This window comes from Colletotrichum tamarilloi, assembly GCF_030869305.1.
Source record: "Colletotrichum tamarilloi strain Tom-12 chromosome Unknown Scaffold_27.1, whole genome shotgun sequence".
NCBI classification, from domain to species: Eukaryota; Fungi; Ascomycota; class Sordariomycetes; order Glomerellales; family Glomerellaceae; genus Colletotrichum; species Colletotrichum tamarilloi.
The window spans coordinates 370060-389735 of record NW_026849410.1 but is presented as its reverse complement, the minus strand read 5'-3'; the positions used below and the strand labels follow the sequence as shown (position 1 = coordinate 389735).

At 50.9% G+C, this 19676-nt stretch overlaps 8 protein-coding genes across 8 annotated transcripts; 5 read left to right on the top strand and 3 right to left on the bottom strand.

The window, feature by feature from the left end:
- Positions 1-1553: 1553 nt before the first annotated feature.
- CTAM01_08137 (uncharacterized protein) lies at positions 1554-2846 on the top strand (the record flags this gene model as incomplete). The annotated part of the gene is made up of 1 exon (XM_060524158.1): positions 1554-2846. The coding sequence occupies one exon, from the start codon at positions 1554-1556 to the stop codon at positions 2844-2846; it is 1293 nt and encodes a 430-aa protein (XP_060381324.1).
- A 1188-nt stretch (positions 2847-4034) lies between these two features.
- Positions 4035-6164, top strand: CTAM01_08136 (six-hairpin glycosidase; the record flags this gene model as incomplete). Its single annotated transcript, XM_060524157.1, has 1 exon — positions 4035-6164. One exon carries the CDS (start codon positions 4035-4037, stop codon positions 6162-6164), a length of 2130 nt encoding a protein of 709 aa, XP_060381323.1.
- A 727-nt stretch (positions 6165-6891) lies between these two features.
- Positions 6892-8106, bottom strand: CTAM01_08135 (uncharacterized protein; the record flags this gene model as incomplete). Its single annotated transcript, XM_060524156.1, has 1 exon — positions 6892-8106. The coding sequence occupies one exon, from the start codon at positions 8104-8106 to the stop codon at positions 6892-6894; it is 1215 nt and encodes a 404-aa protein (XP_060381322.1).
- Positions 8107-9635: 1529 nt separating this feature from the next.
- CTAM01_08134 (uncharacterized protein) lies at positions 9636-9940 on the top strand (the record flags this gene model as incomplete). The annotated part of the gene is made up of 2 exons (XM_060524155.1): positions 9636-9749; positions 9806-9940. 2 exons carry the CDS (start codon positions 9636-9638, stop codon positions 9938-9940), a joined length of 249 nt encoding a protein of 82 aa, XP_060381321.1.
- A 1703-nt stretch (positions 9941-11643) lies between these two features.
- Positions 11644-12199, top strand: CTAM01_08133 (uncharacterized protein; the record flags this gene model as incomplete). Its single annotated transcript, XM_060524154.1, has 2 exons — positions 11644-11894; positions 11989-12199. The coding sequence occupies 2 exons, from the start codon at positions 11644-11646 to the stop codon at positions 12197-12199; spliced, it is 462 nt and encodes a 153-aa protein (XP_060381320.1).
- A 393-nt stretch (positions 12200-12592) lies between these two features.
- Positions 12593-14502, bottom strand: CTAM01_08132 (mitogen activated protein kinase kinase kinase 3; the record flags this gene model as incomplete). The annotated part of the gene is made up of 2 exons (XM_060524153.1): positions 12593-13534; positions 13648-14502. The coding sequence occupies 2 exons, from the start codon at positions 14500-14502 to the stop codon at positions 12593-12595; spliced, it is 1797 nt and encodes a 598-aa protein (XP_060381319.1).
- Positions 14503-15284: 782 nt separating this feature from the next.
- Positions 15285-17030, top strand: CTAM01_08131 (uncharacterized protein; the record flags this gene model as incomplete). Its single annotated transcript, XM_060524152.1, has 1 exon — positions 15285-17030. The coding sequence occupies one exon, from the start codon at positions 15285-15287 to the stop codon at positions 17028-17030; it is 1746 nt and encodes a 581-aa protein (XP_060381318.1).
- A 586-nt stretch (positions 17031-17616) lies between these two features.
- CTAM01_08130 (uncharacterized protein) lies at positions 17617-18811 on the bottom strand (the record flags this gene model as incomplete). The annotated part of the gene is made up of 3 exons (XM_060524151.1): positions 17617-18185; positions 18257-18617; positions 18680-18811. 3 exons carry the CDS (start codon positions 18809-18811, stop codon positions 17617-17619), a joined length of 1062 nt encoding a protein of 353 aa, XP_060381317.1.
- Positions 18812-19676: the final 865 nt, after the last annotated feature.

Sequence of the window (19676 nt, the reverse complement as noted above, 5' to 3'; positions counted from 1 at the left end):
CAACGCCAGAAAGATGATGAGAAGGTCAACGCGGGAGGCTAGAAACGGGCAGTACCTTCAATTCGCCAGATGTTCTCCGACTATATCAACAACATTGTTCGTGACCATGTGTAGCCTCATTGCAAATACCAGGACTAACTATATGTATACGCGCAGGGACGAGAAGAAGCGGTCTTGTTTCGCCACCTAGCTATCGTGCAAAGTGATCCAAAAGCCCCCTTGAGTTCGAGAAAGGCACAAAAAAGGCTGCGAAGCTTCTATACAACATCAAGGGTGCCTGTGACGAGTTGAACATTCTTAGAACCATCGCCAATTATCAACAGGGGGTACAGAAGAAATTGATTAATCCTGATTATAGACGCACCCAGTATACTCCTGCCACTTGGGAGGATGAGACGGCAGCGTATGGACGACATTGACGAACTCGACCAGCTTGCCACGAAGACCGAAGACGCCGTACGTCAATTTTGTCAACATAGACGACGGTGGTTGCTGATCTCTGCATGCTTTGTAGTTGAAAACTACAATCACGATTCTCAAGAGCGGAACCGCAAATGAGCAGGGCAAAAAGGTGATGGTCTTTACACTTGTCACCCGTCTTCTTTGTGACTTTTGATTTGTTGATGCCTTGACCAATTCCGAATTCTTTGCTAAACGGGTAATTAGCTGCCTTTGTCATTCCTCAGCTCTCTGTTTGCGCTAGACGTAGAGAAGTTCCTCGAAGCCCCTGGGTGGTCTCTGATCATTATGTATAGGGCCCTCTCTCTATTTATCGATTGCGTTATGCTCACACTACCACACTAGTTATCGTCCCTCTGCCCTTTGTCCTTGTTACGTACGGCCATGTGAAAGGTCGAGATCCATTCACACTTTACTTGTTGGACAAGGGAAATAGAATCGACACAGTGATGAGAGAAATGCATGCTCACAGGCGTCGCAACAGGACTACAACGGACCAATCAAACAATGTGTATGGAGATTGCAGTCTTAGTTCTTAAGGACGCGAAAGGGAACCCAAACTCTCTGGTTCCTTGGATAGTACCTTTGTAGTGGTTCAACGAAGGCGAGAACGTCATTTAGCACTATGGCGAGTGATGGATGTAGAAGGCGTAAATCCATCTAAGGTTTCATCCCTGTGTTGCAGCTCAGTCATTGATCAGATAGGAAGTATTAGTACGAGGTCTTCGCGCAATTCATAACTACTTCTGAGAGTTAAACAATTGCTTGAAGAATCAAGCAATGAGTTCTCCGGGGCTGCTTCTACCCTTCGTAGGAAGTCATAACTAAGAAGTATTGTATAAAGAAATACATAGAATGTCAAACGTGAGACGCGTTCGTCGATGTGGACGAAAGATGGTTTGCTTAGTCGTTTTCATGGACGCCTGTAAGCCAATTGGGAACCGGTCTACACTAGGTCGTGTGGGGTAGGAAAGCTCTGGGGAAATTTTCAATGCAAGGCATCTGTGGCGGGCCCAGTGCTCTTCAAGAAATCGCAGCCAAAGGCTCACGCACTACTGGACTTCAACAAAGTTCCCCCCGGTTACTAGCCCACGATGGGGCAATACGATCGCAAAGCCAAGTCGCAGCCGAAACATGGGAAATCCTCAGACAGCGGTGCGTCGAAGGCGCCACCGCCGTTGTCTCACGGCCGCCCGGGCTGGACTGGGCCTGGGTACCTCCACAAGAAGAAGAAGCCTCAGCGTCCATCTGCAGCATCGGAATCAGCAGAGCCGCGGAGGCTGAATCACATCCTCCCGGTGGGACTGGAACAGCTAATGATCAACGTCTTTCGCACCACCTTCCCCGCGTGCAACGACTTCGAGGCTCTGAAGCCGAGGCTGCAAAAGATCAATCGCGCGTTGCTCTCGGGGGAGTTTGACATAGCCTTTGGAAAGGCCGAATATCTGGAGGCGTATGCGATCCGTTGGAGCCCTAGCCGTGCGCTGGCGTACGCGCAACTCATGGCTTGGATCTGTGAGGAGATGGCTGATGACGCTTACGTCCAACGATTTATTGGCTGTGACAGCGATCGTGAGCAGAAGGCAGCCAAGGTTGTATGTTTCGGGGGTGGTGCAGCTGAAATCATGGCTTTCTCGGGTCTTCTTCGTCATGTGCAACCATCAGCCGCAGCCGGCAGGCCAGAGTTATCTCCGAATTATGAGGGTACCTCGAAAGATCTACAAGCCCTGCCAGTTCCAGAGCGTGAAACCTCACCAACACTCCTCAATATTGACCTGATCGACACCGTGGACTGGTCTGTTGTGCTCTCGAAGCTACATGAATGTCTCGAGACCCCTCCGACGCTCTCAAAGTATGCCAGCGCTGCGGCTCGTGCGTCAAATGCGTCGTTCCTCTCGCTCGGGACTGTTCGCCATACTTTCACGCGCGCTAATGTGCTGAGTTATAGCACGGAAGACCTTCGCGCGGCTATCGGTCCTGTTCCCGCGCTGCTTACGCTTCTCTTCACCCTGAATGAGCTTTACGCAGCCTCGATATCACAAACTACCTCTTTTCTACTCAGGGTAACGGAGGCTGCTCCCAAGGGGAGCTTATTGCTTGTGGTGGACAGTCTTGGTGCATACTCCGAGCCCGCTGTCTGCAATAGCAAGGAAGGGGAAGAGAAAAAGAAGTATCCGATGAGTCATCTCATGAACTACGCCCTTATGCCAAAACCGAAAAAGGAGGCTGTGGATGTTGATTCTGAAGGTGGAGAAGACAAGTCAACTCCTGCATGGGAAAAGGTCATTTCTGAGGATAGCGTCTTGTATGGGTTGCAACGGGATCTAGAGTATCCGGTCAGCCTGGAGAACATGAGATTCCAGGCCCACTTATTCAAACGTGTATGAGCATGGGAGAATCTCTCCTGCGCCTGCTCAAGTCGATGTACTGGTGCTGAGTGTTAAGGCAGACTGGCTTGATGTAAGTAGCTTCTCAATTTCTACTGCAGCCTCGGGGCTTCAGGTGGTTGATAAGAGAGTTGTCGATCCGACCACAACCACATCACAATCACGACCGAGAAACTAGGTCAAAGACAGAAACTCAATTCAAACTACCCAAGGCCCTCTTCTTTCGCGCGTTGATATGTTCGCACAGTATGACCGGTGTTTCCGCAAGGTAGACGCCACACCGTCGTTAGCCCGTCTCGAATCGCGGCTGGCAACTACTAGTTAGAGGGCGTAAGTCCTTCCAAGGTATCAATTGAGCATGTCATAGTTATCTTTCTACATGACAATGAATAATACCACTTGGAAGCTCCACGACGGAAGAGGTTGTTAGAACTGAGCAAAACTGCTTCTCGTATTCCTAGATTTGGACAGTCGCCACAAGAGTTCGAAACGTACCTGCCTCTTGCCTTGTTATATTCATGTTCTGCTTCGAAATCAGTCCGCGCCAGAATCCAGTGCCTCCACAGACCCTGAAGCTGCGTGTGTTGCTTTGTTACACTATGGCCATCGTCTGTCGGTAGGGTGCCATAAACCAGCGAAATGTCAGAGATCTTCACGACAAGGCCTGACTTCGGGTCTCGGAGTAGATTCCCCGGCAACAAAAAGAGGGTTTCGCGAATAGATAGGGCGGAAACCGAACGGGGATTCGCAAACATGGTAAGCATGGTGTCTGGTCACTTGCATCATGGTTGCACATTTCATCCGCGTATCTTTACGTTCCGAAACTAGCCATCTCCTTGCCCCGCCAAGTAGTGCTATTGTAGATCTCGGGATCGCGATACGTTGGGTTACTCCCGCTGACAAGCTCGGATAGCTCCGGTCCTTGTCAGTCGCTCACTTCAATCCCCCGTTTTCATAATCATCTCGAATGATCAATGGACTTATTCGCCTTATCTGCATGCAGGAGTGTCCTATTCCAGTTCTGCTGACATGTCGCCACCCCCAGATGAACAGCAACCACTGAACACCTCGGTCAAATGAAATGCGAAGGCCTTTTCGGGACAGCACATAAGAGTGCAGAAGCTACAAGGCACGTAGAAATTATAAATAAATCTTCCCGGACTGCACTGCGGGAACTCTTGACCAAAGATGATCAAGGCGGCCATCTTCATTCTTCTCGGCGGCATCGCCGCAGCCATCAACCTGACAAGCCAAGATTTCCGTATAAGCATCAACGACAACACCGGCGCAATCGACGAAATCACTGATCCGCACTTCGAACATGTCATGAACTGGGTTAGTACCGGCTCTAACGCCCCCTGGCTTCCAGCCGGCAGTCGTTGGGGTCTAGGCTATGCAGACCTGGGCCAGGACTCCCTCCACCGTAACTTCTGGAATTCCCCCCAAATCACGAAGCACGACAACGCCATCAACGCAGTCTACAACGCCGGGCCCTTGGAACTTTCCGTCAGCCGAAGCATCAACCACGCGAATCAATCCTTCACTGAATCCTACACTTTCACAAACAAAGGCGCCACACCTCTCAAACTGGACAGCCGAGGAACAACGTCTTTAGCCATCTACACTCCTTTCAATGACCATTACACAAATACGAGCGATTGCGTCGAGGCGCGCTCGCATGCTCATGTATGGGCGTTTGGGGGTGCCTCTTGCTGGGTTAAGCTGAACCAAATGGGCGGTAAATATCGGAATCTTGGATTTGTCTTGACGCAAGGCGCGTTGGTGGGTTACAGTATCGAGGCCCGCGACCCAGTTACGCTGTCCAACACGCGAGGCGTGTTCCTACTTCACCCTTCCCTTCCAACTCTGGAGCCAGGTGCGTCGAGCACAGTCGCGTGGAGGTGGTTCTGGCATAGCGATTGGGACGATTTCTTCAAAAAGAGCGCCGCGCACTCCGAGGAGTTCGTGCGGGTCGAGACAGACAACTACACCTCTATCACCAGAGAGACGGGTTCCATCTCTCTCTCCGGTGCCTTTATCAATGCCAACACGAAAGTCAATGGCCAAGCAGTGCAATGCGATGGCAATACCTGCTACTACAACTTCACCGCCGGGCGTCCAGGCCGGATGAATCTTGTAGTCACCACGGAGAAGGGCTACAATTCCACAATCTTCCTCAATGTCGTCCCAAAATACCACGACTTGATTTCCAGCCGCGTTAAATTCATCATCGAGAATCAGCAAGACCTCACGCCCGAAACTCCAGCAGAGGGAGCCTATCGCGTCTTCGATAACCAAGCCAACGCCATCGCGACATGGGATACATCCACAGACCGGAATCCCGGCCGCGAACGTGTGGGGATGGGGATCCTCATCGCACGCTGGCTAAAGAAGAACCCCGACAACGCTGAGTTGCGACAGTCTCTAGAGAAGTACTACACTTATGTGTCGACCAAGCTACAGGAGGAAAATGGATATGTCCGCGATAGGCCGATCGGAATGGATGGCAGCAAAAAGCGCTTTTATAACTGGCCCTGGGTTCTCCAGTTTCACATCACAGTTGCTGCTCTCGACCTTAATTTGACCGGCGCAGTAGCGGAGAAGACACCACTTGAGCGCTTTATGCTCACCCTGGAGAACTTTTACGCTGAAGGCGGCGGCGCGTTGTACGCTATTGGCCTCCCCATTCTAGAAAGCCTGCGCGCACTCGAAAAGCACGGAAACGAAGAATGGCTAGAGAGAGCCAAGGAGTTATTTCTCACCCATGGAGAGAATATTGCGAAACGAGGACTGGATTATCCGTCGTTCGAGGTCAACTTTGAACAGTCCATTGTCGCCCCCGCCGCTGTGATGCTCCTTGAACTCTGGCGCTATACAGGCAATGACAAGTGGCTGGAAGCTGGCAAGCTACATCTTGATACCCTTCTACTCTTTGCGGGCAAACAGCCCGACTATCGCCTCCACGACGTCGCGATCCGCCACTGGGACGGCTACTGGTTCGGAAAGGATCGTATGTGGGGAGATACATTTCCCCACTACTGGAGTACGCTGAACGGCATCGCACTGCATCACTACGGTAAGGGCTTGAAGAACGACACCCTAGGCGAGGTAGCGGCGGCCTTGAAGGCGGCCAACGGTATCATTCGAAATAATCTTGCTTTGTTTGAGGCGGATGGGCGCGCATCGTGTGCGTACATTTACCCGACCTCCGTCAACGGCCGAGCTGGGAACTACAAGGATCCCTACGCAAATGACCAGGACTGGGTGTTAGCTCACCTATTGCAGATCGAGGAGGATGATGCCTTTGATGAAGAGTGAGTCGGTGCAACATGATGACAGAGGTTCAATGGCAACATGAAATCGTGGGTTTAGACGACGGGGTTGTTCTTGCCGTATCAATGAACGCCATAGCCGTAGGGTGGATAATAATACTGTGGGTTTCGCTCGAACTTGCTTAAGTTTGACATATCTGCAGTTGCGTTGACTGTTGTGAATTTTGCGATGCTGAAGGTTGGAGAGGGATCTTGGTAGGTAAGCGTCAGATGGGAAAAGTCAAGCAATGTATCAGGTCTTTTCGATGTTGAAGAAGTTGTTCGTTGCTTTTATAAGGTAAGTACCAGAGGTGAGAACGCTAGAGCCATTTCGGCTTTTTCGACTTATGATGTGTTGGTTCGCCTTACACCCTAGTCAAGTGGCAAGGCTGGCTGTCTGCCTGTCATTCAATGCCTGTGACCAGTGCTTGTCACGCCATCATCATTCCAACGAACAGGCAGCTATGCAGCCAAGCGGGCATCGTCGCAAAAGAGGGGAATATTTTGCTCTGCACCGCCCTGCATCTCGGCATACGAACACGACTCTGAAAAGGGCCAGCCAGCCTCGATCAGGCGAAACACATTATCCAAGGTAACAGCCGATGACCATAGTCAAGACATTCTCCAATGTCGCTCAGAATTCTCTTCTATTCTATCGATGATTACGCTGTTTAGGGCCTGCATCAGACTATGAGTCAACAATAACCAGTTCACCTAGCCTTCGAAAAGCCTGTCTAACAGGCCAGTACGAACAACTTCGACAGAATCAAAGTCGCTAGGCTGAGATTTGAAACATCCCCAAGATGCATAAGCCCGTGTGTATCCTTCGCCGCCGCAGCAAGCACAAAATATCGACACCAATCGGTTACAAGCCCAGCCAGTATTCCTACAGCGAACAACGCTGTTTCTCTCACTTTCTTTGCTTCTGCGGCGCGCCTTTTCTCCCTTTCCTCGTTATTGACGCTCTCTTCGTCCTGAGACTTCGCGGCACCCTGAGAAAATATGTTGAGGATGCAGGCAATGTTGATGACGAGAACCAACCCGTAGACAATACCAAAAAGAATGAGGCTGTCTCTGGTTTCGCGCTGTTGTCTCGTGTCATGGTTCTCTCGGTCTACGAAGATGCATTTCGCAAGGCGTATTGTGCCCCACAACATCATCAAGTGGCCGGGAGACAAGAATGCCAGGCCCATCAACATACTCGCAAGTCCTTCTGCTACTGTCTCCTCTTTCTTTGGAGTTCCTGCACCAGTGATCTCAGTTGCGGAAACTTCTTCAGCTGTCTGTACTCCTGGGATCTTTCTGGTAAAGCTTTTCAGGAACCCGGGCTTTTCTGACGTTGATACCGCTGTAGTAGTTGAGGTGCTCGACCGCGTGGACTCTGCAGAGGGACGGGGGTTAACACTGTCCATTGCGTCGGTCGGTACAGTCGTGTCGGGTTTCTCTTTGATGGGTTGATCTTCGCTCTTGGTCTTCGTCTCCTCTGTAACATCCATGGCATTGCTCTTCATCATACAAAGAATAGCCCCTTGGATGATGACTGTAGCAACAACGTGTCCGATGGCAATGAGCTTGAGGTTTCGGTCTCTCATCTTAGGGACTTTGACGGCGGCAACTGCCACCAAGTATATAGCGTATGCGAAGCCTCCCAAGCAGACGAGCGTTTTGTGCTTGATCTTGTGGGTTGGATTAATGGGCGCATTGCCGGACATAATGCAGAACCAGATGTAGCACCCGATGACGTTACTGATCCATGCAATAGTACCGTAGGATAAGAAGAAATGAGGCAGATCTCCGTCTATGGAGAATGTGCTGCCAAGCGTCATGTTGCATTTGACGTTCCCGTTGTTATCATCTAAGCAGATGGATTGGTAGCTGTCGGTACTACAGACCGTCACGAGCGAGCCCGCGTAGTTAATGGAAGAACAGCCTTTTGTGCCGTCAAACATGGTGAATCAAAATTGAACCAGTAACGTCACTGTAAAGTTAGCTAGAGTTCTGGTATGATTTGAGATGAAGGCAAGGGAGGTTGTGAAGCAAAGATAAATGTGCACGCTCTGATCCAATTCAGGCCTTAGGGCCTAGAGTTGAGCAACCTCCATCGTGACAGCGCCAGTCAGCCCAACGCCTAACAGAAGGAATGTGGCGAACTTCAAGGCAGAATCTAGTCGATTCAGTGTTGCCTGATCAGGACAGCCAATGGTCGGAGTCGGGAGACGATGATTGTCAGCTTTGTCGGGAGATCGACGACGTCCGGAATCGCCGACCAATGGCAGACTGTCCAGCTTGACCAATCAACTAAGAAGTGCATCCTTCGACACAGCTCGCCCTGTTCCGGGCACATGATCCAGTTCACATCGCCAGCTGACAATCTTGCTCACTGCCACCTCCCAAGGGGGAACCCTCCGAGGCTCTTGTCTGTTCTGGAAGGCCAGAGCATTTGTCAAAGTTCTTCCATTGGGCAAACACTGAACACATCAGAAAGACGAACTGAATCCCAGCGATTTCTGAGTCTGTCTGTAGTCGAGGGATTTTTGAGCGTAGCAACATGTTTTTAGTGGCTGTGTCAGACCAACTGGGTAGCGGCCTTGGCGCGGAAAGAAAAACATGAGCAAAGAGTTAAAATCGCCTAAATGGGCAACCTCAAACTGAGTTTACGATGTTGTAATTATAAGCGTTCAACTTCATGGCATCTTCAGATTGCCCACAAATATAACTGGGGAAAGCGGATCAAAGCTCGCATTCGTGTTCCGCGGAGCTGGCCGGGATAATTAAGCACGTGGGTAATGCAAATGAACTACGGATACCACGGATACAGTTCAAAAGTCGTAACTTCTCTCGACCTTCGCTAGAACGGGGAGATTGCTTTCCCTGAAGCAGATCTTCTGGCTGAATCTCCGCAATGAAAGGCGCAAGCTCGATGTCATAATCGCTCCTGATATCAGGTCACGATAACATAACCCGCTTGGCGTAAAGCTCTTCATTAGCCATGCCATGCCACTTGCACTTCTCTTATTTGAGTAAGTCAATTTCCCCTTGACCTTCCGCGTACGATTCATTGGAAATTTATCCAATATGGCTTTGAGCGTCCTGACCTGTAGCACTTTTCGCACAAGCGTGTTGAGTTTTTAGGATCGTTTAGTCGTAGCTGTTCTGTCTCCTATATAGCCAAGAGAGTTTAGGAGCCACTTGCATCAATATAATATAATATGCCTTCGTGTAGCATCCATAGTATTCTTCATTGGGTATATTTCATTGAGTAAGGTTTCTGACGAGTCCTAAAATTCTCACAAACTGCCGAGAGTCCGAGCGTATCGTATTGAAGCAGTGAAATGTATCCGCACAGCTGTTAGTCCGAAAAGTACAAATCATGACCACGCTCTGGTATCGAAGCTTGATCAAATCCCGCTGCTCATTCACGTTTACTCATCCACCAGATTCCATCGACCAATTTCACGTTTTTTGTAATTTACCCACAATGAGACTCATTACTCTTCTCTTTGCCGCAACTGCAAATGCATTTTTGCTGAACTGTAATGGTGGAACCGCCGGTGACGGAGGCTGTGAAGCGAATGGCCTTCACACCTATTGCGTGAGTGTGCTTAAGTCGGTTTATGCGCAGTATAGCGTGCTGAAATACCTTCGCAGTGTAACGAATCTTTCGAGACCCCGATCTATGTCAACGTCCGCGACGTCACCGTTCTGTCGAAGAATCCTCAAGGCAACAGTGACTGCAGGCCGACGGGGACCAACACGGTCGGAAGGGTTTATTGTGCTGCATAAGATCGGCTCGGTGAATCATGCGGATAAATTAGCACTACTCTCCATATCATCCTAGTACTTAGACAAGAAGCGTACTAGCCTCCCGAAATGAGATTGGGTAGCTACTAATCAGTTATTATATTGCTCTGTGTTGGCTGTCCCCGATCATAGCAATAATGCTGGCATACTATGTAAGGATGACAACATACTTGCCTCACGTTCAAATGCACAGTTCACCTCAGATCTGCCATTGTACTAAGAAACAACAGGAAGGTTACATTGTGGCGGGCTCGTATCGCTCTAGCCTCTCTTTTGACAAAGTTGTACTTCCTCGCTTACTTGTTGATGGTTCTGCCTTTCCGGCTTATTATGTCTGCAGGTTGCCTTGACCACGCTGTTCCAAGGAACTCACTAGTCCCGAAGGCACAGTAGACCGAGAATGTGTGGGCCTGAGCTAAGGTTGAATCAACCTGTCGTCTACCGCTTATACGGCAACTACCTTTTATGACAAAAGAGGGGTAGTTCGTCACTCTCAATGCAAACGCTGCATTCTCTAAAGTTCTGACTGACGTTTTTTCCTCACTCTTTGCCAATCAACAGGATATAATGCAATTCCCTCTTTGAAAGAGCATTGGAAATCAGGATGCAGCCTCATACCGAAATCGCTAGTCTCCTAGTCTAAGATGACTCAGAACACACGAAGAAGGTGGCTGTATTCCGTTTGGGGCTTTTGAGCTACTGCACAAGAAATGTTTTGACACCGGAAGGAACTGATGTACTGATCCCCCTTAACAAAGGGAGTGAAGCCTCGGCCCGCGGGGCCTCACTTCGAGCGGCAACAGTCCTACACAGATTGCCGCGGCGATTTCTCTGCATTGTACCTCCACGGTCTTGAGCTGAGCGGGGTATCAGGCAGCAAGCTGTTCAAGCCCGCAGGTTGATGGAGAGGCTCTGGAACTAAGCAGCTCGACGTAGATAGCCTATCAAGACATGAAATGGTAATCGTGCCCTCATCCGCCACGGGAGCGGCCCGAGTTTGGTTTTCTGCTAAGCATTTTTCAACCTGAGCCGATCCAATCGGCTGCAACCGACCTGCATGGTGACCACCCACTTCTCTTTGCATAATCGCCCGATCAACTAGATGCTTTTTACTCTGATGGGCGCATCCAGTCTACATAATGCTTATTCACCTCGTCTGGTGCACTACTTATTACCTCATGTCGACAGGGTCACTAAATCAGGCTCTCAAGGGATTGTCGTGTTGTGCCGAGCTTCTTGCAGAAGGGTCGCCATACCTGGGCATCGAATGGCTCTCATATCGCAGCTCGTGCTAACCGAGGTGTCATCGGGGGCCAAAAGCGACCCAAGTGCTGATGGACTGGATTTGGAGGATTTGCCGACAGCCGGTGGGTTGCTGGAACAAAAGTTCGTCATTGGGATCGATGTGCTTCTTTTCCACCTGTGCAGATGGATGCCTTGAGAAGGTTGCAACGCCTCATATCCTGTCCGTTCTGGCAACTAGGCGGTTGCTGTGCCTCTGAAGCGGGGGAAGCCAGTCTAGCATATGACCTAAATGGTGCGTAGTTTCGCGGACCTAGGTTAGAGCATAGAGAATTGGGAACAAATCTATAAATGCCCTCTGTGTTCTGCATAGAGGTTGTTTATTCTCTCCCTCTTTACTAGAGATTTCAGTACCAAAATTCAAACAACGTTCAAAGCCCAAAATGCGCTTCAGTCTCTTCTTCCTGTCAGCCCTTGTAGCCAGCTGCTCTGCCGTGGCGATCCCCGGCGAGCACTCTCATGAGCATGACCTCGCCATGGACATGTCTCCTGTTCCAAGAGGCGTCTTAGACAAGCGCGACTCGTACGACTGCAAGGGAAGCTCCCTCTGTTCCTCTCTCAAAGTCGCCGCCTGCGACGACGCGGTGAACAACAAGCTCATCCGTAACAACGACGTCAATTATGGCGCTCCGGGGTAATTCCTCAACCCTTCTCATCTTCACAGCTTCACTCTACCATTCAACCGGCTTTGCTTGTATACTAAGAGACTAATCATTTTCTACGACTAGGAGTGGAAGACCCAAGACGGGAGCTTGTTCCAATATCTTTGGCGGTTATGGGTGTGGAGTCTTTATCCAGGGCAAGTCCGGTTGTGCTCGTACCGGCAACCAGATGTGGTATGATTACCAGGATATCCGCGCCAACGGCTGCAGAGTCTGTGGTTCCAAGCACTGGGGCGACGGGTGTTTAACTACCATCAACTACGTTTCTGGGTGCTAGTTTGATCAAAATTCTGCCGTCTGGATTGAGACTCTGTGTCACTCAGCTGTTGGCTACTGTGGCTGGATGTAATGGCCCAAGACTGTGCTTAGTTTGATATGTCAGAGAGGGCCGCGCCTGTCTTTTATCTTCAGAACTGTCGTTACTTGAATTATCGAAACACGCGCCTGGCTCGATTTCCTGATACCTCTGATGCATGTAGTCTGCGCCACAGATTTCAATGTTCAAAGCCAGTACAGTACTCCTAATGTACAATCGTGAACTACTTTCTGATCGAGGTGCCCGTAAAGAACTCTTCCTCCAAATGATAACTTGGCCGGATAATCAAAACGTGATGGATCTCAAATAATCCTCCTTCAGAAACACTCGAAGACTGAAAGAATTAGAGGAATCTCATCGAATAGCAACAGGGTGTCGAGGCTTGGCCCGACGTTTGACAACACCTCCACCTTGTTTGCGAATTTTCTGTTGAACCAGTTGCGCATCTCGCCGATCAAGGACCGCACGAGTGTGTACAATGATTGGAATGTCAACGTCCGCTCTACCACCTTGCGGGAGTGCTAGCTTGGGGGTTGCCATGTTCTGCGGTTCGTCGATGTCCATGTTACTTGACCACTGGCGGCGAGGTGCTGTCTGAACGCGCACAGGGCGGGGAGGAGAAGTGCCCGGCGGATAGTATGGCTCAATCTTCCCTGGGCGCGTCGTCAAGCCTCGGCCTCCGAACAGGCTGTTCAGCATCCACGCAGCCGATGCGCGGCGGTCCGGTTCGAGCTCAGCCATGGGCGCGAGCTGTTTGTGAATCTTGACAGAGTCGATGAGCAGTTTCTTAGAATTCCTGTAAAGCTCATGAACGCTAATGCTATTCTTAGCACGGGGCGGGAAAGCCTTCATCTTGCTCGACATTGCGACAAAAGCTGCGTAGAGTGACCAAACGTCCATCTTGTGGCTCTGTTTGTAGGCCGATTCCGAAAGTGCCGAAAGCTCTGGCCAGAGCTCGGGAGCTTGGTACGCGACGGTGCCGCACATTGTTTTCGCGAGCTTTTGGTGATTTGCGAGCCCAAAGTCGGCCAATTGGAAAATGTAGCTACCTGGTGAGATGCCGGGATCGTACAGGATGTTTTCTGGCTTCAGGTCACGGTGTACCACACCAAAGTTGACAAGGTAATCCAGAGCACAGAGCATTTGCTCTAAAATGTCCCGACATGCTTGTTCGTATTGTGCTTCCGGCATCTTGAGGCCGACGAAGGTGCTTAACGAGCCAGATCGATAGGGCATAATCATCTCAGGCTCGAGAGTATCGACTTTGTCGTAGCCCAGAATCTCGATGATATTCACCTTTGCGTGAGACCTTGTTAGCGAATCCACCGGGCAGGAGATGGAGGCATGCGGCTACGCGCGGTATTGCCCCCTTTTCATGAATAGAAAAGTTCAAAGAAAGACAGACGTACGTGATTGAGACTCTGCATAGTTTTGAGCTCTCGGTGGAAAAGAGCCCGAGCCCCGTCTTCCTTGTCTTTGGGGTAATTGCCTAGATGGACCACCTTTATGGCAAGCGGAGCAGAGGTCTCTGCATCAACGCTCCTGTACACGGTGCCGAAGGTGCCTCTTCCCACAAATTGACGAAGTGCCTTGTTTTCTCGAAAAAGTGCCTGCTTCGCTGTTCGTGGCCTGGTGATCCTGTGTGAAACCTGCTCTGATCGCTCGAAGCCAGTAGGCAAGTCGCGAGATCCCAAGCCCTTCAACATGGACATTGATTGTCGGAAGCAAGCCCAAGCGAGTTCCTTGAGGCGTTCGTTGTTGACATGTGGTGGATCGCGCGAGGAAGAGACTGTCCAGACTAGGTCGAATCGGTACGATGAAATCTGGATGTTGTAGTTTTGCCCGTAGAGCATAACGACCTCTCCGTCAACTACTTTATTGACATCGTCACTCTCCAAGAGTGTGCCACGTTGAGGTCGGAGTCTGGAATCGACAAGAAGCCCAACAGCGACGGTGGACTCTTGCTTTTTCGACCTAACGACCAAATGTATGAGCTTGGTGGTGTCTTGGAATTCAAACGCGACGTGTTCTCTGCACATGGGCTCTGAACTCGTATTTCGATTGAGCACCAGATCTCCTTTCCGGCCGAGCCTGGCGATCACGAAGCCCCCTGTAGACGCGACATGAAATCCGACCTCCACGCCGGGTTCTTGGAGAGCGCTAGTGGAGACGAAGCGGCGATTCTCAGGCAGGGACAGCGCATCTTTGGCAACAGAGTTTCTAGGCACTAGATGGAAGAGAGTCCTCGCATTTGGGGAAGCCATCTCGGCAGGTTCTCTAACTGGTCGTTATTTCTCGAACTTTTTGATCAAGCTTGGGTTACTGGCGGATGAGAACTTACGAGAGAGTACCGGCAAGCTAAACCTTTTTAATAGCGAGTTGCTAACCAATGAAGTAGAGTGGTAAAGAGGAGATTGGCGAAGATGAAAATATCTAAATCTGCAGTGAAGATATAATATGGTGTAAAAATTGAATAAAGAGGATGACACCGGCTGATCAAATATGCGGAGAGTGGAAAGAATAGTACGCTTACCCTGGTTGTCTTAAGTAGACAGAACTTCAGCATGCGCAATCGGCTTTCCGTTCGGTTGAAATGGCAAAACATTTCTCTATGCAACAGGCCTTTTTGCTTCTTTTCTTAGAATCTACAACCAACATCGTGCAAAGGTAGCACCAACACCGCGGCAGGTGGCCGGGAGCGTGGCCGAGCCCGGCGGCTCGCTTTGAAGTTGGTGATGGCGGTATGGATTGGCTGATGACATGGATGAAAACGGGGCCAGCTAAGCGCGCGGATGGTCCGGCTCTATTTCCGTCGGGTATGTACCCGTCCTCGCAACGGTTAGGTTAGTGGGCCTTAGGCACTAAAGTGTGGATCCCAACGTCTGCTTAGATAATCGAAGTTGAGCTTCCCCAATTCCCCAAGCTCAAGCTCTCGCGCATCCGTCTCAACTATTCACACTATGGACCCTGCCATCCTCTAGCTCGCATCCACTCCATGCCTGCAACATTCATCTCTCTATCCTGAGAATAGGTCGACATTCAAGTTATGCCGCGTTACCTGGACCAAGTCGCATTGAGCAGGGCTCTGCAGGAGCGCGCGAACCCTCTCCTTGAGGCAATTGCCGCCAACGATGCTTTGCACACCCATTATCTCAAGCGCTTCGAGAGCGATGAACCTCCGCAGTATGATTCAGACAGCTCATCAGAATACGACGAAGACGATGCTCCGCCAGAAGATCCCAACACAATTATCGAGCGACCGTTCGATGAGGACGAAATCAAGCGGATTGCTTTGGCATTGGGTCCTCAAATCAGCCCGGGCCAGCTCTACCTCTTAGAATCAAAGCGTGAGGAAAAAAGGATCATTGAGAATTGCCGTGGCTCAGTCTTCCATAAGCCCAAGGGTATCCGCCGGATAGGAATCGTTGCGCGCCACAACATGAAGAAGCGATGGGGAAGACTGTGCATCTGGAATCCCGCTTGGGGGTTTGCCGGACGCAATGTTAAGCCAAACGACAACTTTTATGAATGGCGGTGGAAATGGGATGAAGAGGATGGCGAAGGCTCTGTGTCCCATGACCACAAGTGGGAAGAGGGCCTCATCAAACGCAAATTGCTCCTACGAAAGAAGTTGCGTCGTGGCGAGTATGTGCGTATTGTGCCCCAGCCTGCGCTCGCACAAGACGCCACGGCTTCTCAGGCCGAGTCATATTTCACATCCAGGCCTTGGTTCATGTTTGAGCTTGAGGTCACCGAAGAGAAGCAACGACTAAGTCGTATCTCCTTCAAGGACCAACATAAGTTGCCTCAGACTTCAAGCATCGGGCAGGTCATCGAGAGGTGGAAAGTTCGTGGGGATTGGAGAGATGAGTACGACGAAGAAGGTGTCACCTCCTGGACATGGAAAGATGAATCTCACTCCCCAGAGCCCGAAGACTTGACGCCTATACAAAGCATGGATGACCTTGATTCGCTGGACGCTACGGTCATGGATTTCACGCCTTCGGAGCTCGACGAACTAGAGACCAACGAACTCCCATGGGAAGAGCAGCCGGAGACCTATTGGGTTATATCAAAGGGCATGGAAGATACGCCTGCGTTCCCCGGACAGATGCCGGAAGGTCACAGTCACGATCACCATTCCGATCCTATGCCCATCGCGCGATCAGCCACCGCCGGGGTTCTTGGTTCCAGGAAAGAGGCGCCTGAATCCGCAACCGATAAAACACCGCTCTCTGTAGATGCATCGGAACAGAAACCACTCGATCCGCAGGAACGCGCCGTGAGCCATACACCACAGCAAGCAAGACGTGGCCGTCCGCGCCAGCTGAAAAACGAGACGCGCATTGCCAACGGTAACATCCAGTCTTCTCCAGCACCCCGGCGTAGTGCCAGACTAGCTGGCACGAAACGCCCAGCCGAATCGGCGCCCACAGCAGCTGCACCAAGCAAGAGACCCAGAGGCCGGAAAGCCTCCAGTGCTGGTCAGCCTACTGGGCCAGAGCCTGTGCCAACGAAGAAGCGCTCTGCACCAAAACGGCTACCGGCCGGGGGAGAGACGAAAGCAATGCCCAAGCAAGGCAGGGGCCGTCCGAAAAAAGAGGTGCCAAACTCTGCCCCAGCGAAGACGGTCACTAAAGGCCAAAGTAAACGAGGACCAGGACGAGGGCGACCTAGGAAGGGAGACTCGGGACCTGGCCCATCGCAAGAGAACACTCCCAAGAGAGGACGAGGACGTCCGAGAAAGGAGACTACCGCGACCACGCGTTCTTCTATTTCAAAGAAGAAATGACTACATATGGGGACTCGCAATAAGCAAGCATAAGGTTGGGGCCAAGGATCATAACAGGACCGAATATGGCACTGGTCGTACTTACTGACGGCTCACCTGCTGGTAATTTTTGATATGGATGAGGATCTTGCAGGAAGAAGGCGGAAAGCATGGAGTATTGTCATTGTAAAGAAAAACACCAGGAACACAAGGGCTCCAACGTCATCGTTAAGCTCACGAGCGATAAAGCATAATTTGTTCCTCACATGAACGCCGGATGGCGATAGAGATATAATCTCCTCTCTAGATGACCTCGAGATGTGCTCGTCCACTAAGAGATTACGTAGACGTAGTCATTATCCACCATGGTGACGATGGCTGCGCATCAGCTTTTCGGGGACAGGACCACTTGCGCAATAAAGAGGAAAATGTTCGCAGTGGTATCGAGTGAATTCAACAAAGACTAGGAGCAATCCATCATTACTAATACATCAACATAACCTCCCCCTTTTCAGTATGTACTGTTCAACCATGTGTCCTGGAAAGAAAATTACAGCATGCCTGATGCCACATCTCCAGGCGGCAAAACCGGTCGACACCCCCTCAATTATTTCTCTCCTCCCTCCCAGGTGCGCATATCCCCCTTCACCTCGCGGAAAATACCACGCCAGTTACCAATTTCGTTCTCCGTACGCTTACGCCTGCTAAACGCAGTACGTCTAAAGCTCACGAACCAAACCATGAACCAATACGACGCCGCCGCCATCGATGCAACAGCCGCAACCCACGCCATGGCCACAAACGGCCCGCCCGTCTGAATCTGCATGCCAAACGCAGCCATGGACTTGTTGAGCATGCTCTTGCCGCCGTAAATGAGCGAGGTCGTGACGATGGCGAAGGACGGGAGGACGAAAGCGCCGAGCATGGAGAAGACGAGGGAGACGAGGACGAGGACGCGCATGAAGCCGACGATGAGGATGGGCAGCGTGGCGAGGAGGACGATGCCGGTGGAGATTGTGCCGATGGCGAGGAGGGCCGTCATTGCTTTTGCGCCGCCGCTGGCGAGGTCGACAACTTGGTCTAGTGTGCCTGCCATGGCGGCCACGAGGGGGACGGAGACGTTCGCGGTGCCGACGACGAAGGAGGAGGGGATTGAGTTGGTGATGTTTCGCAGGCCTAGTGACTTTTGCGTTAGTACAAAATCTTCCTGGCATGAGCAGACTATTGGTAAACTAGAGAAAGCATACCAGCTCCTGTGTTATCGTAGCTTTCGCATTTGTCAAAAGTGACTTTGCTGTTCGGGTCGTTGTCATTGGCGTAGGTCGCTTCGCACATCTTTGTCAGGTAGAGCCGGTAGTTGTCCTTGACGCCCAACAGCTGCGTCAAGTTTCCCACAAGCTGGCCCTGGATATCCGAAACACCATCACCAACTGCGTTCGTCAAGTTACCAAGCAAACCTCCCAGAACACTCCCGAGGCCCTCCGTGATGCCGGTCGGATCGTTGGGTGCGGGGATGCCCGGGATAATGCTGCCGCCTCCATTTCCGCCGTTGGTGTTGTTGGCTGCCTTGATTTGAACAATGTCTTGACCGATTTTCGATGTGTTTAGCTACGATGTCAAATTAGTAAACTGTTTCTTTCTTCAGCATTTGCGAAACAGTCGCGACTTACTGACAACCAGTAGTTGTTGCCTCCATTACTTGTGTTTGTCCCAGCTGCAAGCAGCACAATAGAAAGTGCGACAGCGACAGCCGAAGCAATAATGGGAACGATGGCAGATAGCCGGCCTCCGATGCCGAGCATTATGGTAATTCGTTTGTTGACTTTTCAATTACAGTAGTAGTTAATAGTAAAGTTGTGGCGTTTAACGTGACATTTAAAATGGGCTTCGATGCAGGGTGTCAAAGAACTTTTATGATTCTCTCAAACCTCATTTTCCACCTCCATAGTTCTGACTCGGGCCCTACCTCACCCTTAATATGCTCTCCACGGGCATCGAGAAACTTTTTCGATTGCGGAACCTGTCAGTACGTCATAAAACGTCCCGATAGACAAGCATCTTTGGGATGAAACGCTGGGATGAATCTTGAAAGCCTCAACGGTGCGATAACCGCAGTCGTCCAAGGGATACTATCCACAAGCATAATAATCGCTGCAACGGCCAACGGCTCGTGAAGATTCCCAAGCAGTAGAACATGTTGCATATTACCTGCGCGCAGGCAAGGTGGTGGCCCAACGGCGCTGAGTTGTCTGGGAGTTTCAGGGTTGTGGCTTGTCGCTCCGCGACGAGGGTCTTACCGCAACGGGCATTCGATGAGAAACTAACGTCATGCCCGCGCCGGGGCGGTCGCATTAACATCTAATGAATCGGTTGGCTCTCGTGGAAAGTTATCGGCAACGTTCCGCTATGCATATCATGTTGCCTAAGCTTGCGACAAGCGGCATAGCATATAACGGTGCGTTTCCCAACGATACCCACGCTTCCTCGCCAGGCGAGGCCGGGATTGGGCTGTCTGCCAAACTCTACAATACTCAAGCCCCCCTTGTCCTCTTGCTCCTCCCGTCGTTCAACGTGGTCGAATCATTTCTCCGACGTTTTCGTACCCGTATCGTAGAACGGAGCCGAAAGGACGTGCAGACCTGCTGGGCAGCATTGGTGTGCTGGTCT